General features: G+C 45.5%; 1 protein-coding gene across 4 annotated transcripts in view; it reads right to left on the bottom strand.

The window, feature by feature from the left end:
* gfra1a (gdnf family receptor alpha 1a) overlaps window positions 1–24,162 on the bottom strand; it is a 121,730-nt gene that overhangs the window by 21,696 nt on the left and 75,872 nt on the right. For all 4 annotated transcript variants that reach the window (XM_077237261.1, XM_077237262.1, XM_077237260.1 and 1 more), the window contains 3 exons: window positions 22,123–22,474; window positions 14,306–14,415; window positions 12,001–12,135 (listed from right to left, as the gene is read on the bottom strand). In XM_077237261.1, the coding sequence (XP_077093376.1) occupies window positions 12,001–12,135; window positions 14,306–14,415; window positions 22,123–22,474 (597 nt within the window). The remainder of the gene's footprint in view (window positions 1–12,000; window positions 12,136–14,305; window positions 14,416–22,122; window positions 22,475–24,162) is intronic.

Below are 24,162 nucleotides of genomic sequence, written 5' to 3'. Positions count from 1 at the left end.
TGTGGGAGAACCAAGACCCATGCTGCACCTCGTTTTTTGAGTGAGTTTTGTAAATTACTGGGGGCGACGGTTAGTCTGTCCTCAGGGTTTCATCCCCAGAGAAATGACCAAACCGAGAGGGCCAACCAAGATCTGGAAAGAGTGTTGCGATGTATGGTTTCCAAGAATCCTTCCTCATGGAGCCAACAACTATCCATGGTGGAGTACGCCCACAATTGAGGGCGCGCACCAAGGCCAAGGCCGATTGCCACCAGTCGAAACCTCTCGTATACGTTGTAGGTCAAAAAGTGTGGCTTTCAACTTAGAACATTCCTCTCCGCTCCGTGTCTAATAAACTTGCTCCTAAATTCATTGGCCTGTTCACTGTCACCAAGATCATTAGTCCGGTGGCAGTCCGCCTCAATTTACCTCCGGCATACAGGAGGGTTCATCACGTTTTTCCGTGTATCCAAAATTAAGCCTGTGTTTCATTCTCGTATTAATCCGCCAGTCGGTGTTAAATAATTAATTATATAAATTTAGATATTAAATTTAAAGCTCCAATCTCCTCAGTCCTCCAAAGATCCCGAAAAAAAGTCCGTTGGTGCTTAAGTGACTACTTCGCTCAGAGAACCTGTCAATCACAGCTGTCAATCATGACGCCACAGCGCCGTTTTTATAGCATCAAATAACTAACTAAAAACAAACTTATTTAAAAAAAAAAACACTTGAAATTACATCAGTGTGATAACTATGTATGCACCGGTGTCAGACATTCCCAATGAGATAATTTGTAATTTTTGGCGAACATGTGAAATATCTGAGAGAGCAAGACAAAAGGGACTGCAGTGTGCATTCGAGGAATATATCCACGACATAATATGCAACCGATTAGCGAATAATTTCATAAAAATTGAAGCTAAAGCCAATAGTCCCAGCGCAAGCAGCAGCGCCTCATACGCTGACCATTCAAATGGGAAACACACAAACTGAGGAACAGCTATGTTCGTGCACAGAAGGGTAAGTGAAATGTGAAAATAATCTAATAATTATAAATCAAACAGTTTATCCATAAATCTTGTGGAATAACACTAACACAGAGAGAGCCGCGATCGGATAAAGTTAGGCTACTCAGTCAGGGGTAGTAGGCCGTCGATTAACAAAATGCTGAAATATATTTTAAAGTATATATCTTGTCTTTAATCGTCTTATTTTACATTAAAATATATGCATTATGAATAAAGAACCGTCATTATTTCCAACTTCCAAGCAATGGGTGTTTTTGTTAATCCTGTAGACATGTAGTTGTGAATGGGGTGTCCCACACTGCTGGATCCACGCACATCACTTCTCCCCTTGGCTTTTAGATTTTCGAGAAGGAAAAAATTCCACTCCCCCGTCCAAACATTTAGGATACCGGGAATCAGATTTGCACAATCCATACGCACAAAACTTCAGCATTTTCCCCTCGCTCGAAAGCTTGCCAGACCTCCCTCGCCTATTTACAGTTGCTATGACACGATTTGCCAGTGGCAGTTTTCGGGCGTGCCTTAGCGAAGGGTCAATTGTTTAGTTGGTCTCACGTCCCGTTTCATTTACATTGTACATAGCTCACTCACTGTATCTAGTGGCTTCAGCTTTTTGTAATAAATTCATGTTTCCAACACTTTGTGTATTCTATTCATGTTTTTTCTGCTGTACTCAATCTACCAGCAGTATTGTGATATCTGAATGTTGTGTTCCTTCTCCTAGACCTTAATATATATATATATATAGTGTGTTACATATGTGTGTGTGTGTGTATATATATATATATATATATATATATATACTATTATACTATAATATATATATATATATATATATATATATATATATATATATATATATATATATATATATATATATGTATTACATGAACACTTTAGCATTGTTACAAAACTGCTATTCTTTTGAACTTTCCATTTGGCAAAGACTCCTGAAGATATCACAAAAATATTGCCTTGACCTAATGATAATAATAATAATAATAATAACTTTTAATAATTATAAATGTTCCTTACACATCAAATCAGCATATTAGAATGATTTCTGAAGGATCATGTGACAATGAAGACTGGAGTAATGTCTGCTGGATATTCAGTGTTTCCATTATAGGAATAAATGACATTTTAAAATATATTAATTTAACATCAAAATATAAATGTACTTTTATTTAAATGCACCCTTGGTAAATATAAGATTATGAACCTCATTTCAAAATATATATATTTTTTTAAATGTACTGACACCAAACTATATATACTGTATATATAGACAGTAAAATTTATTTCTTATTTTCATTAATTTATATAATAGTATTTCTTTGTTTTAGTGTTTTTAAAACACTTAAATTAGATTTTGAATCGCAGATTTTCGGACCCCATGTGTCTTTTAGATTGGGACAGTATGTTTCTGGAAAGGTCCAATGCTGTACAACAGTTTGAGTATTGCCAGCAAAACTCAAAAAGCAATGGTATAAAGGTGAAGGTGAATATTAGAGGGGAAATAAACATTCTCAACTTAATATTTTTTAAAACTATTGAACAATATCACAGTTTTACTCAAGCTATCTGTACTGCCGTAGCTTACTTCTGCTCCAACCTGTGCTGAGGACAGCGTGTTCCAAGGGCAGACAGATGTATAATGCTCAGAGGCGAGTGTAGGGTGTTAGGCCAAAGCACTTCGTCATAGCCTCCTAAACACCTAGATACTGAAGGCGCTGGGAACAAACCTCCAGAACTGTCAGGATGCCTTAACACTGAAATCAGGTAATGAGACACGAGAGAATGAGGTAATGAGAAGAAGAGAGAGAGAGAGGGAAAGAAAGAAAGAAAAATAAAGAGTTTAACCCAGTTTAACCTCCTGAAGAGTCTCCTTCACCATCCCCTCAAAGCACTCAGCACTAAAAGAAACAAACCAAATTGAGCTCAGACTGTTCACAGATACACTCTTCCTACAGTGAATCCATCCTGCCCTATGGTGGTACATGCCAAACAGTCTGATTTGAAGATCTGAACTATTTGCTGTTTTAATTAAAATGGTTTAGTGAAAGTTTTCCAATTCCTACATGTATCATCATTTTTTAATCTTTTTTTTTTTTTTTACTTCAGTGCTTAATTCAATGTAAATGGTCCTGATGTGTAACAGTTTGATGTGTGCATTTTTAAAAGTTCAAATATTCCATGTAGACTCTCAATCAGGTTGGGAAATAAACTTTTTTTTGCCCACCATCCACAGTGGCTAAATGGTGAATTTTGTCAGCTACAAACAGCCATTCTTTAAATCAAATATATATAATTTAGAAGTAACAAACTACAACTTAAACAGCACGATTACCTTGCGATTATCAAATCACAAGAGCTATGATTTTACCAAGTGAAGCTATGAGGAGCTATTCAAGTGTGAGAACGCAGCTCTGTAATTTTAGTCAAATAATACAACAGTAATATTTCTTATTTTTGTTAATTTTTTTTTGATTTAGTATTTTTATTTTATTTTTCATTTAGTAGTAGTTATAATAATAATCATAATAATTATTATTATTGATCTGGTAACACTTTAGTTTAGGGTCCAATTCTCACTATTAACTAGTCGCTTATTACTAGGATATTGGCTGTTTATTAGCACTTATGAAGCACATATTAACGCCATATTCCACATCGCTTAATCCTACCCAATACCTAAACTTAACAATTACTCTACAATTACTTAACAAAAACTATTGATACGCAGTAATTATGAGTTTATTGAGGCAAAAGTCATAGTTAAAAGTTAGTTAATTGTGAGATTTGGACCCTAATCTCCTAATTTTTTTAGCAGAAAAATAACAATTAGATTTTTCCCCCTACTGTGAACAGGTCTGACTGTTAGCAGGGAATTGGGCTGTTTCAAAAAGCACTGGGCATGATGGTTGACAGGACCTTCTTTTTCCATTCTTATTCCAATTCGTTTCCACAATGTCCTGCACAAGAAACTTAGTTCAAGTGCTTTCTAAACTGATCCCTTTATGGATCTTTCAGTACTACAAGCCCTCCCTGAAAGCTCACTCTTTGCTGTTGCCACTTTGTACTTCACGCCATACTAAGAGTTTACGAGAACAAAAGGAAACACTAGGTGCAGTTAGGAAGTGTAGCGAGCGAGAGATGTACAGGAGAAAGGGTAGAGAAAGAAGTGCACATAAAAGGAAGATGGAAGGGCCTTTTTAGAGGCAGAGGTAAAAACGGGCTGACAGCCGGATAGCTAAAGGCCTCGAAAAACAACTTGCTGGAGTCTGAAGAGATGGACAGAGCACAGGGAGAATGAGACAAATTGACAGTTAGGAGAGAGATGGCATGGATGGACGCACAGAGTATAATGGAGAGAAAACAAGAGAGAGAAAAAACTAACAGAAGATATGAGGAGTGTTGTTTGAAGCTCAGATTGACGTGCCTATTTTATGTATTATACTGCGGGACTGTTGAATCCTTGATTCTGATTGATTGATGAACGTTCAAAGATGTGCATTTTTCCCCTTATTAAATGCACAGATAAGTAGTTCCAGGCAGGTCTTGACCGCATTACAGTTCCTTATCACTTCGCCAAATGATTTCAGTTATTTCAAAGGTCCTTACAGCCTACAACAGCAAATGAACCAAAAAACCCATACAAAGACATTGACCAAGCAAATAAATATAGTAAAAAATAGGATAAAAAGGAAAAACTATTTCCATGTTTTCCTCATTTAACTGCATTTCATTATGAAAACCTTACTCTCTTCCGCTCTCTCTCTCATAAATGCACACACATACAGTACAGACACAAAGGAGGAAACATTCACACACAGAAACTTCTTGTCAGCGCTGCCCTGCAAATCTATTCATCTCTATCTGCATATCAAGCCTCTGTTATCAGCTCTTAAATTATGTTTTGGAATTAAAAATGGAAGGTTGGGATGAGATGCTTAAGAAATTAGTCCTACTCACAAGAGAGTTTTAAGGACAAAAAACTGACAAATGTCTTGAAATAAAACGTCTCGTTACGTTGGATGACGACGAATGGGGTTTCGCTTAGAACACCTATCGACTTCGAGTATTACAAAACGAGCCAATGGCAAAGAAAGGCCATGGGTCTGCGGAATGCGCATAGCGTATCTCCGCCTTACCTCGTGGGTATAAAAGGAGGACGCCGTCAACATGCAGATATGTTTCTTCGCTGAGGAGCCAAGACTGAGCTCAGGCGATCCCCGCGGTATAGCAGAAAGTGGCAGGAAGACGTAACGTCTCCGTTCCCTACTCAGGGAACAAGGGTTACATACGTAACCGAGACGTTCCCTTTCGTTGTCACTCCGAGTTACGTCGGATGACGACGAATGGGGTTACCAGTCTAATCACGCCACCTTCTCGGCTGTCTTCCAGTGCCCTGCGTAAATCTGAGATCCTTGTCGTGAGATTGGCACGGACGAAGGACTCCTATCTAGCACAGGAATACCAAGGTACACTGGGGAGCATATCCCATAGTTTAGAGGAAATATGCAATTATTGCCAACCCAGAGGGGGGGACTTAGAAAATACACATATGACCCGAAGGATGCATATGGAGAACACTGGGGTGTCCAGCCGCAGGTGGAATATTTCAACCCCAGGGGTGGCAAGGTGGCTTGCCAAGGGAAAGACACATGCTCAGAGAGGCTTACAGTGGAAATACACATCTGGGGGTCACTCAGGGGAGGGACCATGCACACGGGAGGCACCTAGCCGACGCACAGGCAATAGACACTGGCGCCGACGTCAGGAGTGCTGGAGGAACTCAGGGCTTTCGGGGAAGCTCACCTGAGGCGAATATCGCACGTATCCAGTCCGTGGAGTGGAATGGCGAGCAAGCGAAGACACCTGAGCGGGTCCAGTACTAGCTGGTTGAAGCGAGTACATGAGAGGACACAGGCTCCACTCGGAGATTGTAGAATCTGGCGAATGTGTTCGGTGTCGCCCAGCCTGCAGCTCTGCAGATGTCTGTCAGCGAGGCGCCATGCGCTAGAGCCCAAGAGGACGCCACACTCCGGGTGGAATGGGCAGTCACACCAAGGGGGCATGGTCGACCTTGCTGCTGGTAAGCCAAAGCAATGGCGTCCACTATCCAGTGAGACAACCTCTGCTTTGAGAGAGCCTTTCCCTTCAGCTTCCCACCATAACAGACAAAGAGCTGGTCTGAGGTCCTGAAACATTGCGTCCTGTCTACATAGGCACGGAGAGCGCGTACTGGACAGAGCAGTGCCAAGGCTGGGTCTGCCTCCTCCAGGGGCAGCGCTTGCAGGTTCAACACCTGGTCCCGGAAGGGAGTGGTAGGAACCTTGGGCACATATCCAGGCCGGGGTCTCAGGATCACGTGAGAGTAAGCCAGCCCGAATTCCAGGCACGCTTCGTCAACGGGCAGGTCCCCTACCCTCTTGATGGAGGCCAGTGCAACCAGGAGCGCTGTCTTCATTGACAGGAACTTAAGCTCTACTCATTGCAGAGGCTCAAATGGAGCACTCTGCAGGGCAGTTAACACCACTGAGAGGTCCCAAGAGGGAACGAGAGGAGGGCGAGGAGGATTCAGTCTCCTTGCCCCTCTCAGGAACCTGACGATCAGGTCGTTCCCTCCCAAAGACTTACCTTCAACGAAGTCATGCTGTGCGGCAATGGCGGCAACATAGACTTTTAGGGTGGAGGGAGACAGCCTTCGCTCCAACCCATCTTGTAGGAAGGAAAGCACGACGCTGATCGAACATCTCCGGGGGTCTTCTTGGCGAGGATAGCACCAGTTGATGAAGAGGTTCCACTTCAACGCATAGAGATGTCTCGTGGACGAAGCTCTAGCGGAAGTGATGGTAGCCACCACCGTAGGTGGTAGGGTACTCAAACCTGCCTCGTCCCATCCAGGAGCCAGACGTGGAGGTTCCAAAGATCGGGACGAGGGTGCCATAGGGTGCCAAGAGGGTGCCAAAGGGTGCCAAATCAGCTGAACCGACCGGGGATGGAGCCGCCATTCCCCCGGGAGGAGCTGGAACCGTGAGAGCTCGTCGGCTACACAGTTCAGAGCTCCGGAGATATAAATGGCACGAAGCGACCTCAGATGCTTCTGACTCCATAAAAGGAGGTGGCGGGCGAGTTGCGACATACGGCGGGAGCGCAGACCACCTTGGCGGTTGATGTACGCTACAGTCGCGGTATTGTCTTTTTTGATCGGACTAGTACGTGTTGGCCCTTGAGCAAGGCCCAGAAGCGGCGCAGAGCAAAACATACAGCCAGCAACTCGAGGCAATTGATGTGCCATAGGCGCTGGGGTCCTATCCAGGAGCCCGCGGCAGCACGTCCATTGCACATGGCGCCCCAGCCCGTGGAGGAGGCATCTGTCGTTACAACAACATGCCACGAAGCTCGTTCCAGAGGCACTCCGGCCCGTAGAAAACTGAGGTTCGACCACGGGGTGAAGGTCTGACGGCAGGTCGGAGTAACTGGTACTCGGAAGGTGCCGTGTTGCCATGCCCACGTCGGGACTCGGTTGCGAAGCCAAAGCTGAAGCGGTCTCATATCAAGCAATCCGAGCGGCGTTGCCGCGGCTGCAGATTCCATATGCCAGTGGAACCGCACTCTTGCCCTCGAACCGAGAAAAGAGATCCTCTGCACGGGGCAAAGTTTGCTCTTCTCCCAGTTGACCCAAAGGCCCAGACGAGCTAGGTGCCGAAGCACTAGGTCCCTGTGTTCGCAAACCTGAACTCGAGAGTGAGCTAGGATCAGCCAGTCATCGATATAACTCAGGATGCGAACCCCGTGTTCCCGAAGGGGAACAAGGGCAGCCTCGACGACCTTCGTGAAGATGCGAGGAGACAGGGCTAGCCCGAAAGGCAGAACCGCGTACTTGTATGCCTGCCCCTCGAAAGCAAACCGAAGGAACGGTCTGTGTCAAGGAAGAATGGAGACATGAAAGTAGGCGTCCATCAGGTCGATCGCTGCAAACCAATCCTGGGGCCGTATGCATTTGAAAACGCGTTTGGCGGTGAGCATCTTGAACGGCATCCTGTGAAGGGAGCGGTTCAGCACGCGTAAGTCCAGGATTGGCCGTAACCCACCGGTTTTCTTGGGGACAATGAAGTAGGGGCTGTAGCAGCCGGACCTCATCTCGGCTGGAGGGACAGTCTCGATTGCACCCTTCGCCAGCAGGGTGGCAATCTCTGCTCTCATGATGGGGGCATAGCCACCAACCAAAGTGGAGCGGACTCCCCAAGCGGGGAGGAGACCGTGCGAAATGAATCGCATAGCCGAGCCTGATGGTTCGCGCGACCCAGCGGGACAGACGGGGAGCTCTAACCAGGCTCCCAGGAACTGAACCAGCGCGATCATGCGAACCACAGGCGTCCCCCCGGAGGGGCAGCGAAGCGGAGTAACTGGCCCAGACGTGGACGGCCCGATGTGGGGGCACAGTTAGCAACCGCGCCCTGGCAGAAGGGGCCAGGGGAGGACCAGGCTGGTCGTCCCGCTGGGGCCTGCTCTGCCAGGGGTCTGGCGACAGAGGGGGACAGGGGCGAAGCGGTCCGTGGACGGCACGCCGTGTCAACCACCTCTGGGACAGAGGGGGACGAGGAGAGCACGGCTTGTGGGCGGCGCTCTGTGACGTCCGAGAACTCTCTATGCTCAGAGACGGGAGAGTCAGTTCTTTGGAGAATAAGGATTCTTCCCCGGCCCTCCCCCGGGGAAAGGAGTGGTCCTGCTACGAACTCCTGGAAAGAACGGATTCCCATCTCTGAGGAGCCCATGTCAAGAGCGCCGCTTAACCCGGCGTGTAGCGGGGGGCGGGGCTGGAGAGGACTGTGGTGTCCGACCGCGGCCTCCAGAGCCGACCCGGGTGAGCGGGCAGGGTGGGAGCCGCGGGGGGGGCGCCCTCGGCGGTAGGCAGACCGAGGGATCTGAGCGGACGGCGGGGCCGTCGGGGTCGTCGGGGCCGTCGAGGCCGTCGGGACAGAATCAACCTCAGTCTGCTCCATCCCGGAGGAGCCCGTCTCAAGAGCGCCGCTTAACCCGGCATGTAGCGGACGGCGGGGCCGTCGGGACAGAATCATTGTCAGTCTGCTCATGGGCGGCTGAGAGCTGTTGGGCAAGCCCTCAACCGCACCGCCGAAGAGGCTGACCTGGGATATGGGAATGTCGGACAGACGGGTCCGCGCGACATCCAGCACATCAGACAGGTTCAGCCACAGAATGGTGAGCATCACCTGACCCAGGGAGCGTACGGACACTTTCGTCGCTCGGAGAGCAAGGTCAGTGGCACCGCGCAGCTCAGTGAAGAGCCCTGGGTCAGTCCCGCCCTCGTGCAGGTCCATGAGCATCTGGGTCAGGTGGACCAGCAGAATGACCATGGCATGCAGTGAGGCGGCTGCCAGTCCCGTGGCACTATAGGATCTCACCACGAGTGTAGACGAAAAACTACCGGCCACGGGCGGGTGCTTAGGATTGCGCCGAGAAGAAGCACTCTGAGGACACATAGCATCGCAATAGAGCGTTCAGCCTGAGGGACCCCAGTGTACCCATGGGCAGCGGCCCCATCGAGGGGAGGAAAGGCAGATGAGATCAGCGAGCGGTCCCGAGAAGACAAGGGGGTCTTCTAGGACTTCGAGATCTCATCATGCACGTCCGGGAAGAAAGGTATTGGGGTTTGCCGTGGACGAGGGTCGGCGGCCTTACCCAAAAACCAATCGTCCCAGGAAAGCATGGCCGTCATCTCCGGATCAGACTCAGGCACAGCCGTATGCACACCGGAAGGTGGCAGCTGTGACGAGCCTTCACTTCCAGAAGACTCAAACCCACCTAGTGATGCTGCAACAGACATGGTATCTTCCTCTGTAGCTTCAACTGAAACACGCGGGCCACCAGAGGGTAGACTCGCGGGAATCAGCAGTTCACTAACGGGCACCGTCATTGAAGAGGGGGGCTGGGGTCGCGGACACATAGTCGGCGCCTTGTTCCAGACCGTAACCCTCAGGTCACCCTGGCCACCAGCCGAAGATCGGGGGGTGGATGAGGGGACTCTCACTCTTGCGAGTTCACCGAGTCTCGACCTATAAATGACACGATGATCACGTTTCCAGCGAGAACATGAGTCACCCACGAGCGCTGTTCAAGCATGATCAAAGCCCGAACACACTAGTCAGCGCTCGTGTCCATCAGAGTCCGATACCAGTCCGCTGCAACCAGAAATGCACGGGCGAGCCGTCTTTAAAAAGACGTGCCGCGTGCGAGCTCTTTTATGAGAGGAGAAAAAAACTCTGCGATGTTGAAGCGCACAGGGATACACACACACACACTGGCAGATCACTGCACAGATCAGCAGGCACTGTGAGCTCGCTGCAGATCGCCGTCACACCAACATCGGAGAGAGAGACTCGTCTTGTAGAGCGAAGTCAGAGATGACTGTGGAGTGAAGAAATATTCTTGGCTCCGAAGCGAAAACATATCTGCATGTTGCTGGCGTCCTCCTTTTATACCCACGAGGTAAGGCGGAGATACGCTATGCAAATTCCGCAGACCCATGGCATTTCTTTGCCATTGGCTCGTTTTGTAATACTCGAAGTCGATAGGTGTTCTAAGCGAAACCCCATTCGTCGTCATCCGACGTAACTCGGAGTGACAACGAAAGGGAACATCTGAACAATGTATTGAGTTGTGGTAAACGTTGTACAAGTGAATAGCCTAATTGGCTTTGGGCCGTTAAACTATTTGAAAAATAACACACACCCAAGGTATTTTTAATTGCTTGGTCAATGTCTTACATATAATAGAGCTTACATATAAATGAAGCAGTCACTTTTTATTTGGTCTTACTTTCCTAAAGAGCCTGTCATTCTACTACAGTACTTTCACAGCTCAAGTATGAGACCATTAAATAAGCAATGTTTTAATACTGTCCTTATTTAAACTTCAGTTGGAAAAATGAAATTAGAGTTGGTAAGTTTAATTATTTAAAATGGCTCATTTCAATGAAGTGATTCCAAACTCTGATTCAAAGATAAGTTTGGCATCATCACTCAAAAAAAAAAAAATGTCATGAAACTCTCTCTTTGTGGCTATTTACATGCTTTAAAATGTTTTAGTAAAAACAGATGTAGGTAAATAATTGTATTATATAAATAAAGTCTTGACTTGAAAATGATTCCTAGTGTTCCTAAGTGAAAACACAGCAAATTGTTTAATGGGGTCCTATTATGCTCATTTACAGGTTCATAATTTTGTTTATGGGGTCTACTAGAATATGTTTACAAAATTTGATGTTCAACAAACTCAATATTTATTGAGTTTATAATTTAATTGTTGTAGCAAGTGTTTTCACCCTCTGTCTGAACATTCTGTTTTAGTTTTGGTTTCTTTAAAACCTGCCTACCAAAAAATTCAGTCTGTACTGATTGGTCAGCCGGCCCCAGTCTTTTGTGATTGGTCTAGCGTTTAGAGCATGTGTTGGAAATGTATCGACTCTTAATAACCGCCAAAGGTCCAGCTCCAGAGGCTTCCTGCGCTGCAAACACTACTTTAACTATGCTATGGTGTCAGTTTTGCTATATCAGTTCAAGCCAAAGTCCGATAAAGATTCAACTGATCCGGCCTCACCCCACGTTTGTTGTGTATGTATTAGGTGGGAATTATTTAAATGAGGAATATTGTGACTAGTACGTGCCTGGAAAAGAAATACTAAAGACTACAATTGAGGCATTTTAGGTAGTTCAGAAACAGTGCTTACTGATATAGTTACTGATATAGAGAACAACTTTTGCTGTTTTCATTTAATTGGGCCCTAAACATTTTGATTTGTTTTGGCAACAAGATCTCATCAAAAGACTGAAAATGTAAAAAAGAGATCTATTTTTTAAGCTATATGGCCCAGCCCTAACACAAACTCTACATGTAAATCAGCTAGTGTGCCTCAGATTTTACTTTAGACAGAAGCAGGGAGAGTCGGGACAGAGCAGTAACTCACGCAGGCAAGTGTTGTCAGTGAAGAACTCTGTGAATCTGTCGCATTCCTCTTTGCTGTTGCCGCTGCTGCTGCAGTCGCAGAATGGAGACACGCTGATCTTGGGTGAACGCAGATAATTTGGGGTCATCACCGTACCTGGATAAGAAAGAATATATGTTCCAACATTCTTTGGGAATATTGTATTTTAAAAATTAAAGCATCAGTTTCGAATTTTAAAGCTAAATATATGCTTAATGTTTGCCTTGTCATCTTAGATTAGCTGTTATCTTGTTCTCACTGAGCTTTCTTAAAAAAACAATAATTTTGGTGCAGTGTGCCTCATAAAAACTATACTGTGGGGATGTGACACTGTTAGCCCACAAAGTGAAACAGTCTCCCACCGGTAGAACAACAACATGAGCTAATCACAGATTAATAGCTGCACTGCTGTATTCCCGTGTGTCCAGCTGCTGTATCTGTAGTGCTGCACACACGACATTGGGAAGACTTCCAGCACAAGCAAAACATAAAGAACTAGAGAACAAACACGTTTTCACATAGGCTTTCTCTATATACAGTGAGGTGAATAAGTTAGGACACCCATGCTAAAGTTGCCTAAAAAGAGGAATAAAAAAATAATCTTTTGGAAATTGATATGAATGCCTTAATTTAAAAAATGAGGAAAAATTCAACCTTTAAGGACACCAATTTTCTTTGTGGATGAATAATGTATCATAAATAAATAAATCAATGTTCTTCCTTAAAATACAGGGTGCATAAGTCAGGACACCCCTATGTTATATTCCCATAGAGCAGGGATGGGCAACTCCGGTCCTCGAGGGCCACTGTCCTGCAGAGTTTAGCTCGGACCCTGACAAAAATTATTTTTTAGTAATCCTGAAAACATTGATTAGCTTGTTCAGGTGTGTTTAATTAGGGTTGGAGCTAAACTCTGCAGGACAGTTGCCCTCGAGGACCGGAGTTGCCCATCCCTGCCATAGAGGCAGGAAGATTTTTATTTTTAAAGGCCAGTTATTTCATGGATCCAGGATAATATGCATCCTGATAAAGTTCCCTTGGCCTTTGGAATTAAAATATCCCCACATCATCACATACCCTTCACCATACCTAGAGACTGGCATGGTTTTATTTCAGTTAGCCTAGTACCTGGTTTGATTTGCATTGAAAGATGATCTTATGGAAAGTACCTCATGCCAATCTCTAGGTATGGTGAAGGGTGTGTGATGATGTGGGTCTATTTTAATTCCAAAGGCCAGGGGAACTTTATCAGGATGCATATTATCCTGGATCCATGAAATAACTGGCCTTTAAAAATAAAAATCTGCCTGACTCTATGGGAGTTTAACATGGGGTGTACTGACTTATGCACCCTGTATTTTAAGAAAGAACATTTATTTATTTATGATACATTATTCATACACAAAGAAAATTGGTGTCCTTAAAGGTTGGATTTTTCCTCATTTTTCTAATTAAGGCATTAAGATCAATTTCCAAAAGATGATTTTTTATTCCTCTTTTTAGGCAACTTTAGCATGGGTGTCCTAACTTATTCACATCACTTTATATCTCAGTGGATTGTATATCACTGTGAACTAGCAGTCACCCAGTATTAGTTAATAATCATATATCATGCTCTGTCTGTATACTCAATTCTGATTGGCTGGGAGGTGTGTAAAATTGTTTACTGCACAGGTACAGTAGTTCCAAGTCAGTTTAATCACTTTTCTATATTAATGTGCTGCTTTCATTGAAGCACACACGTCACTCGCACACACAGAAACGGGAGAACAGATACATGTTGTCAATGCTGCCCTCGAGACCTTTATTAATAAATGAACTTACTAAATCATTAATTAACCGCTACTGAATCGCTACATTATATTACTAAGCAAGGAGGAAGTAACATTGCTGTTTTTGAAGTAATTAAATCAAACATCAATGAAAGCTTAAGCTTGTCAAAGCGGGCAAATGACCATGGTATAAGCAGGATAATTCATGTCTAGCTGTGCATTAAACGATTTTAATGCACTCCGCAGGCTCCGTTTCACGTTGGGCGGTTATTTGCCTCCACGTTGTGCATTAAAACGGTTTATTGAATAGTCAGCTACCCATGGATTATCTCTTAAAAACATACCTCAAATTAAGTTATATATTATAGTTATATAATAGTTATATATATATAATATATAACTTCATTTGAGGTATAAATGTATCTTTCTGTCCAGCATGAAAGATACATTTATAAATGCATTGTTTCTCAGATGTTTTGTATTGAACTTGTTTATAAGTTACAAGACAGACTCACCAATGAGACCAGAGTACGACAGCAAGCAGTCAGCGTAGTTCTCCTTCAGACAACCAGAGAGAGAGCGGGGCTCAGACTGACAGTTAGTGAAGAAATCAGCCAGACGAGACCTGAAACACCAAATACACACTTTATATAGAATAGTTATCACCTTTTCTTGACATCTATTCTGGTACATTGAGTACTAGCAACATTACTTTATAATTAAATACTGTTCATTATAAATGAAATAAAACATATTTTGCCAAATATGTGTTTGTAAAGCAAACAACACACACAGTTCTTGGCTGTTAAATGTGTTGGAAGACTCTCAGCAGCAGTCTGTTGTAGTGTTAAGGACGGAGAAGGAATGTGTAAATGAATGTGGTGTGCCGTGTGTCCTAAGACACATGGTGTTGGAATAGTGTGGGATCTTTGCACAACCACACAGATGCTATTGGTACAGCTATGGGCTACACCTACTGTAGCATCAAAATGATCATGGGTACATAAACAGGATGGATATAAAGAGAAAGACAAACAATGAGAAAAAAAGCAAGCAGAATGGAGAATGTGAACTGTACAGACCTGGAGCACAAGTGCAAATATATTCCATTTATTTGTATAAGTGTCTGAGTGTGCCCCCAGAATGCCAAGCAGTGGCTCTTCTGATTGAGCAGGGTCATTAGCTGTCACTCTCTATGTGCCTAAAGACGTTTGCTTGGCAAAACTACATCTAGTTGAGCCAATGAATCCTTAACAAGCCACTTAAAGGACTCTGGGGTTGTTTCCTTCCTGCACAAACCAGATTTAGGGCTGCAGTTTTTATTGCTAGACTTCAATAATCACCTCGATTGTCCTCGCAATGTGCTCTCCTCCCTTACCTTAATAAACACTTTATTTCCCAATAGATGCAGCTTAGCTGCTCATGGCCATTGCTGTCCCTAGTGCTGAATATGTGTTATTACAGATGGCGTGTTATTACAGATGGCATGTTGTGATCTTGCCTCTCAGATTCATTGAGGCATTTCTTAGCACCTCTAAATAGCTCATTTTGCACTGCCATGTGTTAATACACATAAGATAAGTGTTGCCGTGAAGTGTGGATGTATGAACTTTACTTCTATATATGTAGTGAAATGCTTCTCTTTTCTGCTTCTCGTAGTGTTAAGGATGGAGAATGAATGTGTAAATGAATGTGCTGTGCCGTGTGTCCTAAGACATATGGTGTTGGAATAGTGTGGGATCTTTGCACAACTACAAATATGCTCTTGGTACAGCTATGGGCTACACCTACTGTAGCATCAAAATGATCATGGGTACATAAACAGGATGGATATAAAGAGAAAGACAAATACTGAAAAAAAAAGCGAGTTCCCTTTCGTTGTCACTCCGAGTTACGTCGGATGACGACGAATGGGGTTTCGCTTAGAAAGCCTATCAACTTCGAGTATTACAAAACGAGCCAATGGCAAAGAAATGCCATGGGTCTGGGGAATTTGCATGGCGCAACTCCGCCCCACCTCGTGGGTATAAAAGGAGGGAGCCGGCAACATGAAGATATGTTTTCGCTTCGGAGCCAAGTGTATTCTTCTCTCCACAAGCCATCTCTGAATTCTCAGCTTCACAAACGAGTACCTCGAGTGTTGGTGTGACGGCAATCTACGGCGAGAGCGTGCTTCCTGCTGATCTGTTGCAGTGGTCTGCCAGTCGGTGCATTTCTCCCCGGGTGATTCAACACTTGAGTTTTCTCTCACTAAAAGAGCTTACACGTGGCACGTCTTTTTAAAGATGTCTCGCCCGTGTACTTCTGGTTGCGGCAGATTGGTATCGGACTCTGATGGGCACGAGCGTTGCATAGTATGTTTGGGCATTGATCATGCTAGAGCAGCGCTCGTGGATGACTCATGTTCTCTCTGTGGGAACATGACCATCGCGTAATTATGGTCGAGACTCCGTGAACTCGCAAGAGTGAGAGTCCCCTCATCCACCCCCTGTCCTGCGGCTGGTGGCCAGGGTGACCTGAGGGTTACGGTCTGGAACAACGATTGTTTTTTGGGTAAGGCCGCCGACCCTCGTCCTCGGCAAACCCCAATACCTTTCTTCCCGGATGTCCATGATGAGATCTCGAAGTCCTGGAAGACCCCCCTGTCTTCTCGGAACCGCTCGCTGGTCTCATCCGCCTTTCCTCCCCTCTATGAGGCAGCTGCCCGTGGGTACACTGGGCTTCCCCCGGTTGAACGCTCTGTTGCCATGCAACTATGTCCTCAGAGTGCTTATTCTCGGGGCGAGCCTAAGCACCCATCCAAAGCCTGTAGATTTTCGTCGACCCTGGTGGCGAAGTCTTACAGAGCGGCGGGACAGGCAGCTGCTTCACTGCATGCTATGACCACTCTGCAGGTCTACCAGGCCCAGATGCTCAGAGACATGCACGAGGGTAGGACAAACCCAGGGCTCTTTGATGAGTTGCGCACCGTGACCGACCTTGCTCTCCGGGCGACAAAGGTTACCGCGCGCTCCCTGGGTTTGGTGATGTCCAGAGCTGTGGTCCAGGAGAGACATCTGTGGCTGACATGGCTGACATGCGGGACGCCGAGCGGACCCGCCTGCTTAACGCCCCCTTGTCCCAGGCCGGCCTCTTCGGCGGTGCAGTTGAAGACTTTGCCCAACAGTTTTCAACTGCCCAGAAACAGACCAAGGCCATCAGACACATTCTGCCCTGCCGGCCCGTTGCTGTCTCCACCCAGCCGGCCGGGCTGACGCCTCGACCTGTTTCCCGCCAAGGGCGCCCTCCTTTGGCTCCCGCCCCTCCCGCCCGGACCACGCAGCAGCCTCCACCCAGGGCCGGTCGCGGAGGAAGCCGTAAGAAGGCGCCACAGCCCTCTCCTGCCCCGCCCCCCACTAAACGCCGGGCCAAGCAGCGCTCCTGAGACGGGCTGCTCAGGGATGATGGTTGTTTCTCAGGAGGTGGTAGCAGAACCACTCCTTCCCCCGGTGGAGGGCCGGGGGAGAATCTTTTGTTCTCCACTCCCCGCTGCTCACCCACGGGTGGGCAGCACCCTAATGTGGTTAAAACCAGAAACAATCCCCTCTTCCCTGAGCTCATAGAGTTCTCGAGCGACACAGAGCGCCGCCCACAAGCCGTGCTCTCCTCGCCCCCCCTCTGTCCCTGAGGCGGTTGACACGGCGTGCCGTCCACGGACCGCTTCGCCCCTGTCCCCCTCTGTCGCCAGACCCCTGGCAGAGCAGGCCCCCGCGGGACGACCAGCCTGGTCCTCCCCTGGCCCCCTCTGACAGGGCGCGGTTGCTAACTGTGCCCCCACACCTGGCCGTTATGCCGTCCACGTCTGGGCTAGTTACTCCGCTTCGCTGCCCCTCCGGGGGGACACCTGTGGTTTGCATGATCCCGCTGATTCAGTTCCTGGGAGCCTGGCTAGAGCTTCCCCGTCTGTCCCGCTGGATCGCGCAGACCGTCAGGCTCGGCTATGCGATTCAGTTCGCACGGCTATGCGATTCAGTTCGCACGGTCTCCTCCCTGCTTCAGGGGAGTCCGCTCCACTTAGGTCGGTGGCAATGCCCCTATCATGAGAGCAGAGATTGCCACCCTGCTGTCGAAGGGTGCAATCGAGACTGTCCTCCAGCCGAGATGAGGTCCGGCTTCTACAGCCCCTACTTCATTGTCCCCAAGAAAACCGGTGGGTTACGGCCAATCCTGGACTTGCGCGTGCTGAACCGCTCCCTTCACAGGATGCCGTTCAAGATGCTCACCGCCAAACGCGTTTTCGAATGCATACGGCCCCAGGATTGGTTTTCAGCAATCGACCTGAAGGACACCTTCTTTCATGTCTCCATTCTTCCTCGACACAGACCGCTCCTCCGGTTTGCTTTCGAGGGGCAGGCATCCCAGTACGCGGTTCTCCCTTTCGGGCTAGCCCTGTCTCCTCGCATCTTCACGAAGGTCGTCGAGGCTGCCCTTGTTCCCCTTCGGGAACACGGGGTTCGCATCCTGAGTTATATCGACGACTGGCTGATCCTAGCTCACTCTCGAGATCCTGGGGCATATGGCATCTTTAGCCGCGGGCACGCCGCTCGGATTGCTTCATATGAGACCGCTTCAGCTTTGACTTCGCGACCGAGTCCCGAGGTGGGCATGGCAACACGGCACGCTCCGAGTACCTGTTACTCCGACCTGCCGTCAGTTCTTCACCCCGTGGTCGAACCTCAGTTTTCTCAGGGCAGGTGTCCCCCTGGAACGAGCTTCCCGGCATGTTGTTGTCTCAACAGATGCCTCCACCACGGGCTGGGGCGCCATGTGCAATGGACATGCTGCTGCGGGCTCCTGGACAGGACCCCAGCGGCTATGGCAGGTCAATTGCCTCGAGTTGTTGGCAGTACGCCTTGCCCTGCACCGCTTCTGGGCGATGCTCAGGGGTCAACACGTACTAGTCCGTTCAGACAATACCGCCACTGTAGCGCACATCAATCGACAAGGTGGTCTACGCTCCCGCCGTATGTCACAACTCGCTCGCCACCTCCTCCTATGGAGTCAGAAGCATCTGAGGTCGCTTCGAGCCATCTTCATTCCCGGAGCGCTGAACTGTGCAGCCGACGAGCTCTCACGGCTTCAGCCACTCCCTGGAGAATGGCGACTTCCTTTAACAGGGGTTGGAATGAAGGCTGTCTCCCTCCACCCTGAAGGTCTAGACCCCTGAGACCCCGGCCTGGATACGTGCCCAAGGTTCCTACCACTCCCTTCCGGGACCAGGTGGTGAACCTGCAAGCGCTGCCCCTGGAGGAGGCAGATCCAGCCTTGGCACTGCTCTGTCCAGTACGAGCTCTCCGCGCCTATGTAGACAGAACGCAGTGTTTCAGGACCTCAGACCAGCTCTTTGTCTGTTATGGTGGGAAGCTGAAGGGAAAGGCTCTCTCCAAGCAAAGGTTGTCTCACTGGATAGTGGACGCCATTGTTTTGGCATACCAGCAGCACGGTCGACCGTGCCCCCTTGGTGTGACTGCCCACTCCACCCGGAGTGTGGCGTCCTCTTGGGCTCTAGCGCATGGCGCCTCGCTAACAGACATCTGCAGAGCTGCAGGCTGGGCGACACCTAACACATTCGCCAGATTCTATAATCTCCGAGTGGAGCCTGTGTCCTCTCATGTACTCGCTTCAACCAGCTAGTACCGGACCCACTCAGGTGTCTTCGCTTGATCGCCATTACACTCCACGGACTGGATACGTGCGATATTCTCCTCAGGTGAGCTTCCCCGAAAGCCCTGAGCTCCTCCAGCACTCCTGACGTCGGCGCCAGTGTCTATTGCCTGTGCGTCGGCTAGGTGCCTCCCGTGTGCATGGTCCCTCCTCTGAGCGACCCCCACATGTGTATTTCCACTGTAAGCCTCTCTGAGCATGTGTCTTTCCCTCGGCAAGCCACCTTGCCACCCCTGGGGTTGAAATATTCCACCTGCGGCTGGACACCCCAGTGTTTTCCATTGGTTCCTTCGGGTCATATGTGTATTCTCTAAGTCCCCCCCCCCCTCCGGGTTGGCATTAATTGCATACTTCCCCTAAGCTTGGGATATGCTTCCCAGTGTACCTTGGTATTCCTGTGATAAATGGAGTCCTTCGTCCAGTCTTGACAGGGATCTCTATTTACGCAGGGCACTGGAAGACAGCTGAGAAGGTGGCGTGATTAGACTGGTAACCCCATTCGTCGTCATCCGACGTAACTCGGAGTGACAACAAAAGGGAACGTCTATGGTTACGTATGTAACCCTCGTTCCCTGAGTAGGGAACGAAGACGTTACGTCTGCCTGCCACTTTCCGCTGTACCGCGGGGATCGCCTGAGCTCAGTCTTGGCTCCTCAGCGAAGAAACATATCTGCATCTTTGCCGGCTTCCTCCTTTTATACCCACGAGGTGGGGCGGAGTTACGCCATGCAAATTCCGCAGACCCATGGATTTCTTTGCCATTGGCTAGTTTTGTAATACTCGAAGTTGATAGGCTTTCTAAGCGAAACCCTATTCGTCGTCATCCGACGTAACGTCTCCGTTCCCTACTCAGGGAACGAGGGTTACACACGTAACCATAGACGTTTTTTTTATGTAATAATATAATAAAAAAATATATTATATACTATTATAACAATTTAGTTAAAAAGCAGACTTTATTTTATATATGTAGTTGTGTTCAGAATTATTATTCCTCTTGGTAAATATGAGCAAAGCAGGTTGTGAAAATAAATCTGCATTGCTTATCCTTTTGATCGATCATCCAAAGATTTACAAAAATCTAACCTTTCACTGAAGTAAAGTGTTAATGATTTTAGGGCTGCAACAACGAATCGATAAAATTTATTATTAAAATACTTGGCAATGAATTTCATTATCGATTCGTTGTGTCGTGCGATATTTACGCCAGTCAATAATTCGCAGAGATGTTTGAGTATAAATTAAAAATGTATGTTCTTACTATTTATATCATTAAGATTTAATAAAGATTTTTTTTTAAATAATAATAATTAAAAGTATAAATTAAAAAAGTTGAGTGCAGAGCGGAGCAGATCTATGAGGCGCCGGACTGGACAAAAGTGAAGCGAACTCTGCGAACGAGCGCGAGAGAGACCGAGTGTGTCCGAGATCGCGGGAGAGAGACCCAGTGTGTCTGTGCGCAAGTGACAGTGCGCAAAAGAGACAGAGTGTGTCTGCTCACGAGAGAGACTGAGTGTGTCTGAGCATTAGTAAATTGGTAGATACTACATAGTAATATATAATTACTATATAAGAGGCATGGAAGTTTGATAAATGGATAACAATATAAATAAAAACAACAATTAAATTCTTACCACTGAATTAGCAGACTGTGATTTCAATCAGATAGACAGAAGATGAAAACACTTTCTTGTCCCAAGTAACACTACAAGGGGAATATTTTTTCCACAAATTGCAGCACTGAATTTTTCATTCTTTACTCTAAATGACTCCTGCAAAATACCTTACACATCATAGGAGATCGTCAATCCATTGTATTTGTTTTTTTATATTATTTTATATTGTATTTATATTTTATATACATTTTATGTACAATTAATATTAGGATAGACTAGAGATATTATCTTCTGTTATAATTATTATTATTGCTATTATTATTACCTATTATCCATGCAAAAGTCCAAAAAAGACTTGTCTTTTTTGTGCATTTGCTTGTCAAATAATGTCAAACATTTTGTTAAAGATTATAACATCTTTAACAAAAAACAAAACATAAGTTTGTGAGTGTGTGCATCAGTGAGTGTGAAAGTTTGTGAGTGTGTGCGAGTGTAGTGAAACTTCTGACGTTCAGACAAATCCAGTTAAGTTTTCTGATTTGTAATTTTCTTTATTTTTGTATAAATTATTTATTGTTCTGACAGCTCAGGTCGCTTTATCTTTTTGTACACTTTTTTTTAAAGCCTATATATTTGGCAGATGTAAAGCATACATGTGTATGTTTTTTGTTAGTCCATTTTATTATTATTACTTTAACTGCTCAGGGATGTTCAAGGAGCAACCTGTTTGTGCACGTTCTGAAGATTTTTTGCACAGTACATTTTTTCACTATTAGTTCTGTTTTTGAATAAAGAGTTAGAAATTAATGCTTTTTTTAATTTTATTTTTTTATCCGATTCATTGATTAATCCAAAAAATAATTAACAGATTAATCGATTATTAAAATAATCGTTAGTTGCAGCCCTAAACGATTTATTATTTTATTAGAACTTAATTAACCAAACAATATTAAAAAAATGCTCAAGAGAATAACATTTTGTAACTTTGTTGCCTTTTGTAAACCAGTTCAGACCTGCAGATGTAATTGGTCTTGCATGATGCTTGCAGTGTCAGGCAGTTGGGCCTTTCCTTGTCCTCATATGAACAGGCTGGCACGATGGTCTGGCGTCTGCGCTCAGAGCAGGCCGACTGATCCCCTAGAGGACACGAGCAGAAGAGCATACCGTAGCTGTGTTTGGGCGGCACCTTGTCGAAGAACTGTCGCAGGGCCTTGTGGCACTTCCGTTTGTTACAGACTTCAGCCGTTGAGACTCGGCTTGTGCAGGGGCTTATGTAAGCCGAACGGTATTTCTTACAGGTGTCGTTTAGGTTGCAGGCCTTTGCAGCATTCAAGCAGTTGTTCTCCTTTGCTAGCGCAGGCTCACCTGCAAAGACAGAGAATACACAATATAACAAATTATTTGGTGAAGTGTGTTCCTATTGACTGTAGTGTACAGTATTTAACAGTGTTAAGTTTGACAGCAAACTTTGATTTAGTTTTAGTCATAGTCTGTTATATTTTAGTAATCTAAACTATTTTAATCTAGTTTTAGTCAACTAAATATCATAAGATTTTAGTCGACTAAATCTATAGTAAATATAATGGGTTTAGTTAAGCATCACTCTAAAATTTCCGAACTCATTATATACTCTTTTGAACATCCAATACAGACAGATTTAACTGCTTTGACATGTCCTTATATTAAAATGAAATAAAACCACTTCTCATAAAGAAACAAGAACATGTTCTTTTTTTCATTTAATGATATATGCATTCTTTATAACAAAATAGCATTGCACATTCTTCAGTCTTCCAATCAGACATTAATTACAGATAACAGTCTGTCTGTCCATCACTTTAAGGCAAATACACAAATCCAAAACACTGATTCACATCCAATATTCTCCCAACTGTTTACGTTTAAGACATAACCGACTGTTTACGTGAATACTTGCCAAAACTTTTATTGTTGGCATAATTTTGTGTGGATTAGTCCATTCAAGCGTTAAAAAGATGCAAAAGACAATTCAATTCAGTAGGCTACTTGTACTGTCTGAAATTCGGCTTTCTGAAAGACGGACTGAATTGAGCTCTCTTTCGCGTCGTCACGCTTTTTAAGATTTATCCATATGTCTGCTCTTTCTCCCAGATGTTCACACTGAACGTTTTGAGACATGCGGCAAGTGTATCCCAACTTATATCCCACAGGGTAGATTAGCACGTTACAATTTAATTGTGCCAATCAGAAGCCGATTAGAATCAATAGCCGAATACAGACACTCTCTTTCTGTCAATCGTTTTGCCTGTCCTTTGAGGCGGGGTTTTGCAGAGAGGGTGTGTGGTTGAAATGAGCATAATCAGCAGCTTACATCACCTTTATATCTGTAAAAATAAATAAATAACGACAAATACAAATAAACTTTTAAAAGTAAAAAAAAAAAGATTCCATAAGAGAAATAAAAAAAGAAAGCAGAACAAACAGACAATGAAAAACAAAGAGTCTGATACTGTCCACAGCGTTGAAACCCCTGCTCCACCAAAAAAAACAAAAAAACAAAACAAAAAAAACTTTCATTTGAATAACCCACGGCACTGTCAGGCATGTGAATTAATCATCCCTATTTCTGCAGGTCTGCCAAAACACAGAGGCTGTTTATAAGGAACCTGTTTTTTGTTTTAGGCTGTTTTTTTATGTTAAATGAAACTGTGCTCGTCCCTTTGGATCCCTGCAGCCTAAACAAACAGTCATCTTGACCGAACAGGGGAGTCATCAAAGCGGCCGGCACGGCTCTTCTCTCGCCTGTCAGCTACGGCTAATTGCTGGCTTTCTAGCACATTCCACCATTAACTAACATTTCTGGAGACTTGCTGAGCTACAGCAGCAGTTTGGTTTATAATGAGAGCCAATTAAAAACAAGAGATGGGTTGTATTAGAGTGAGGGTGGGGTGTACATGTGCATGTGTGTGTAAAGCCAGTGCTAATAAGATGGTTGTCTTTAAGGGAGCCCAGGAGGAGACTGTATCCACAGAGCCTAGCAGCAGGAGGTGATGCCATTTGCTCATGTAAGTCAT

The sequence above is a fragment of the Siphateles boraxobius genome, unplaced genomic scaffold (genome assembly GCF_051911475.1).
Source record: "Siphateles boraxobius isolate OS27281-9 unplaced genomic scaffold, OSU_SipBor_1 20, whole genome shotgun sequence".
NCBI lineage: Eukaryota > Metazoa > Chordata > Actinopteri > Cypriniformes > Leuciscidae > Siphateles > Siphateles boraxobius.
The sequence above is the reverse complement of the archived record's forward strand: the minus strand, read 5'-3'. Positions and strand labels throughout refer to the sequence as shown.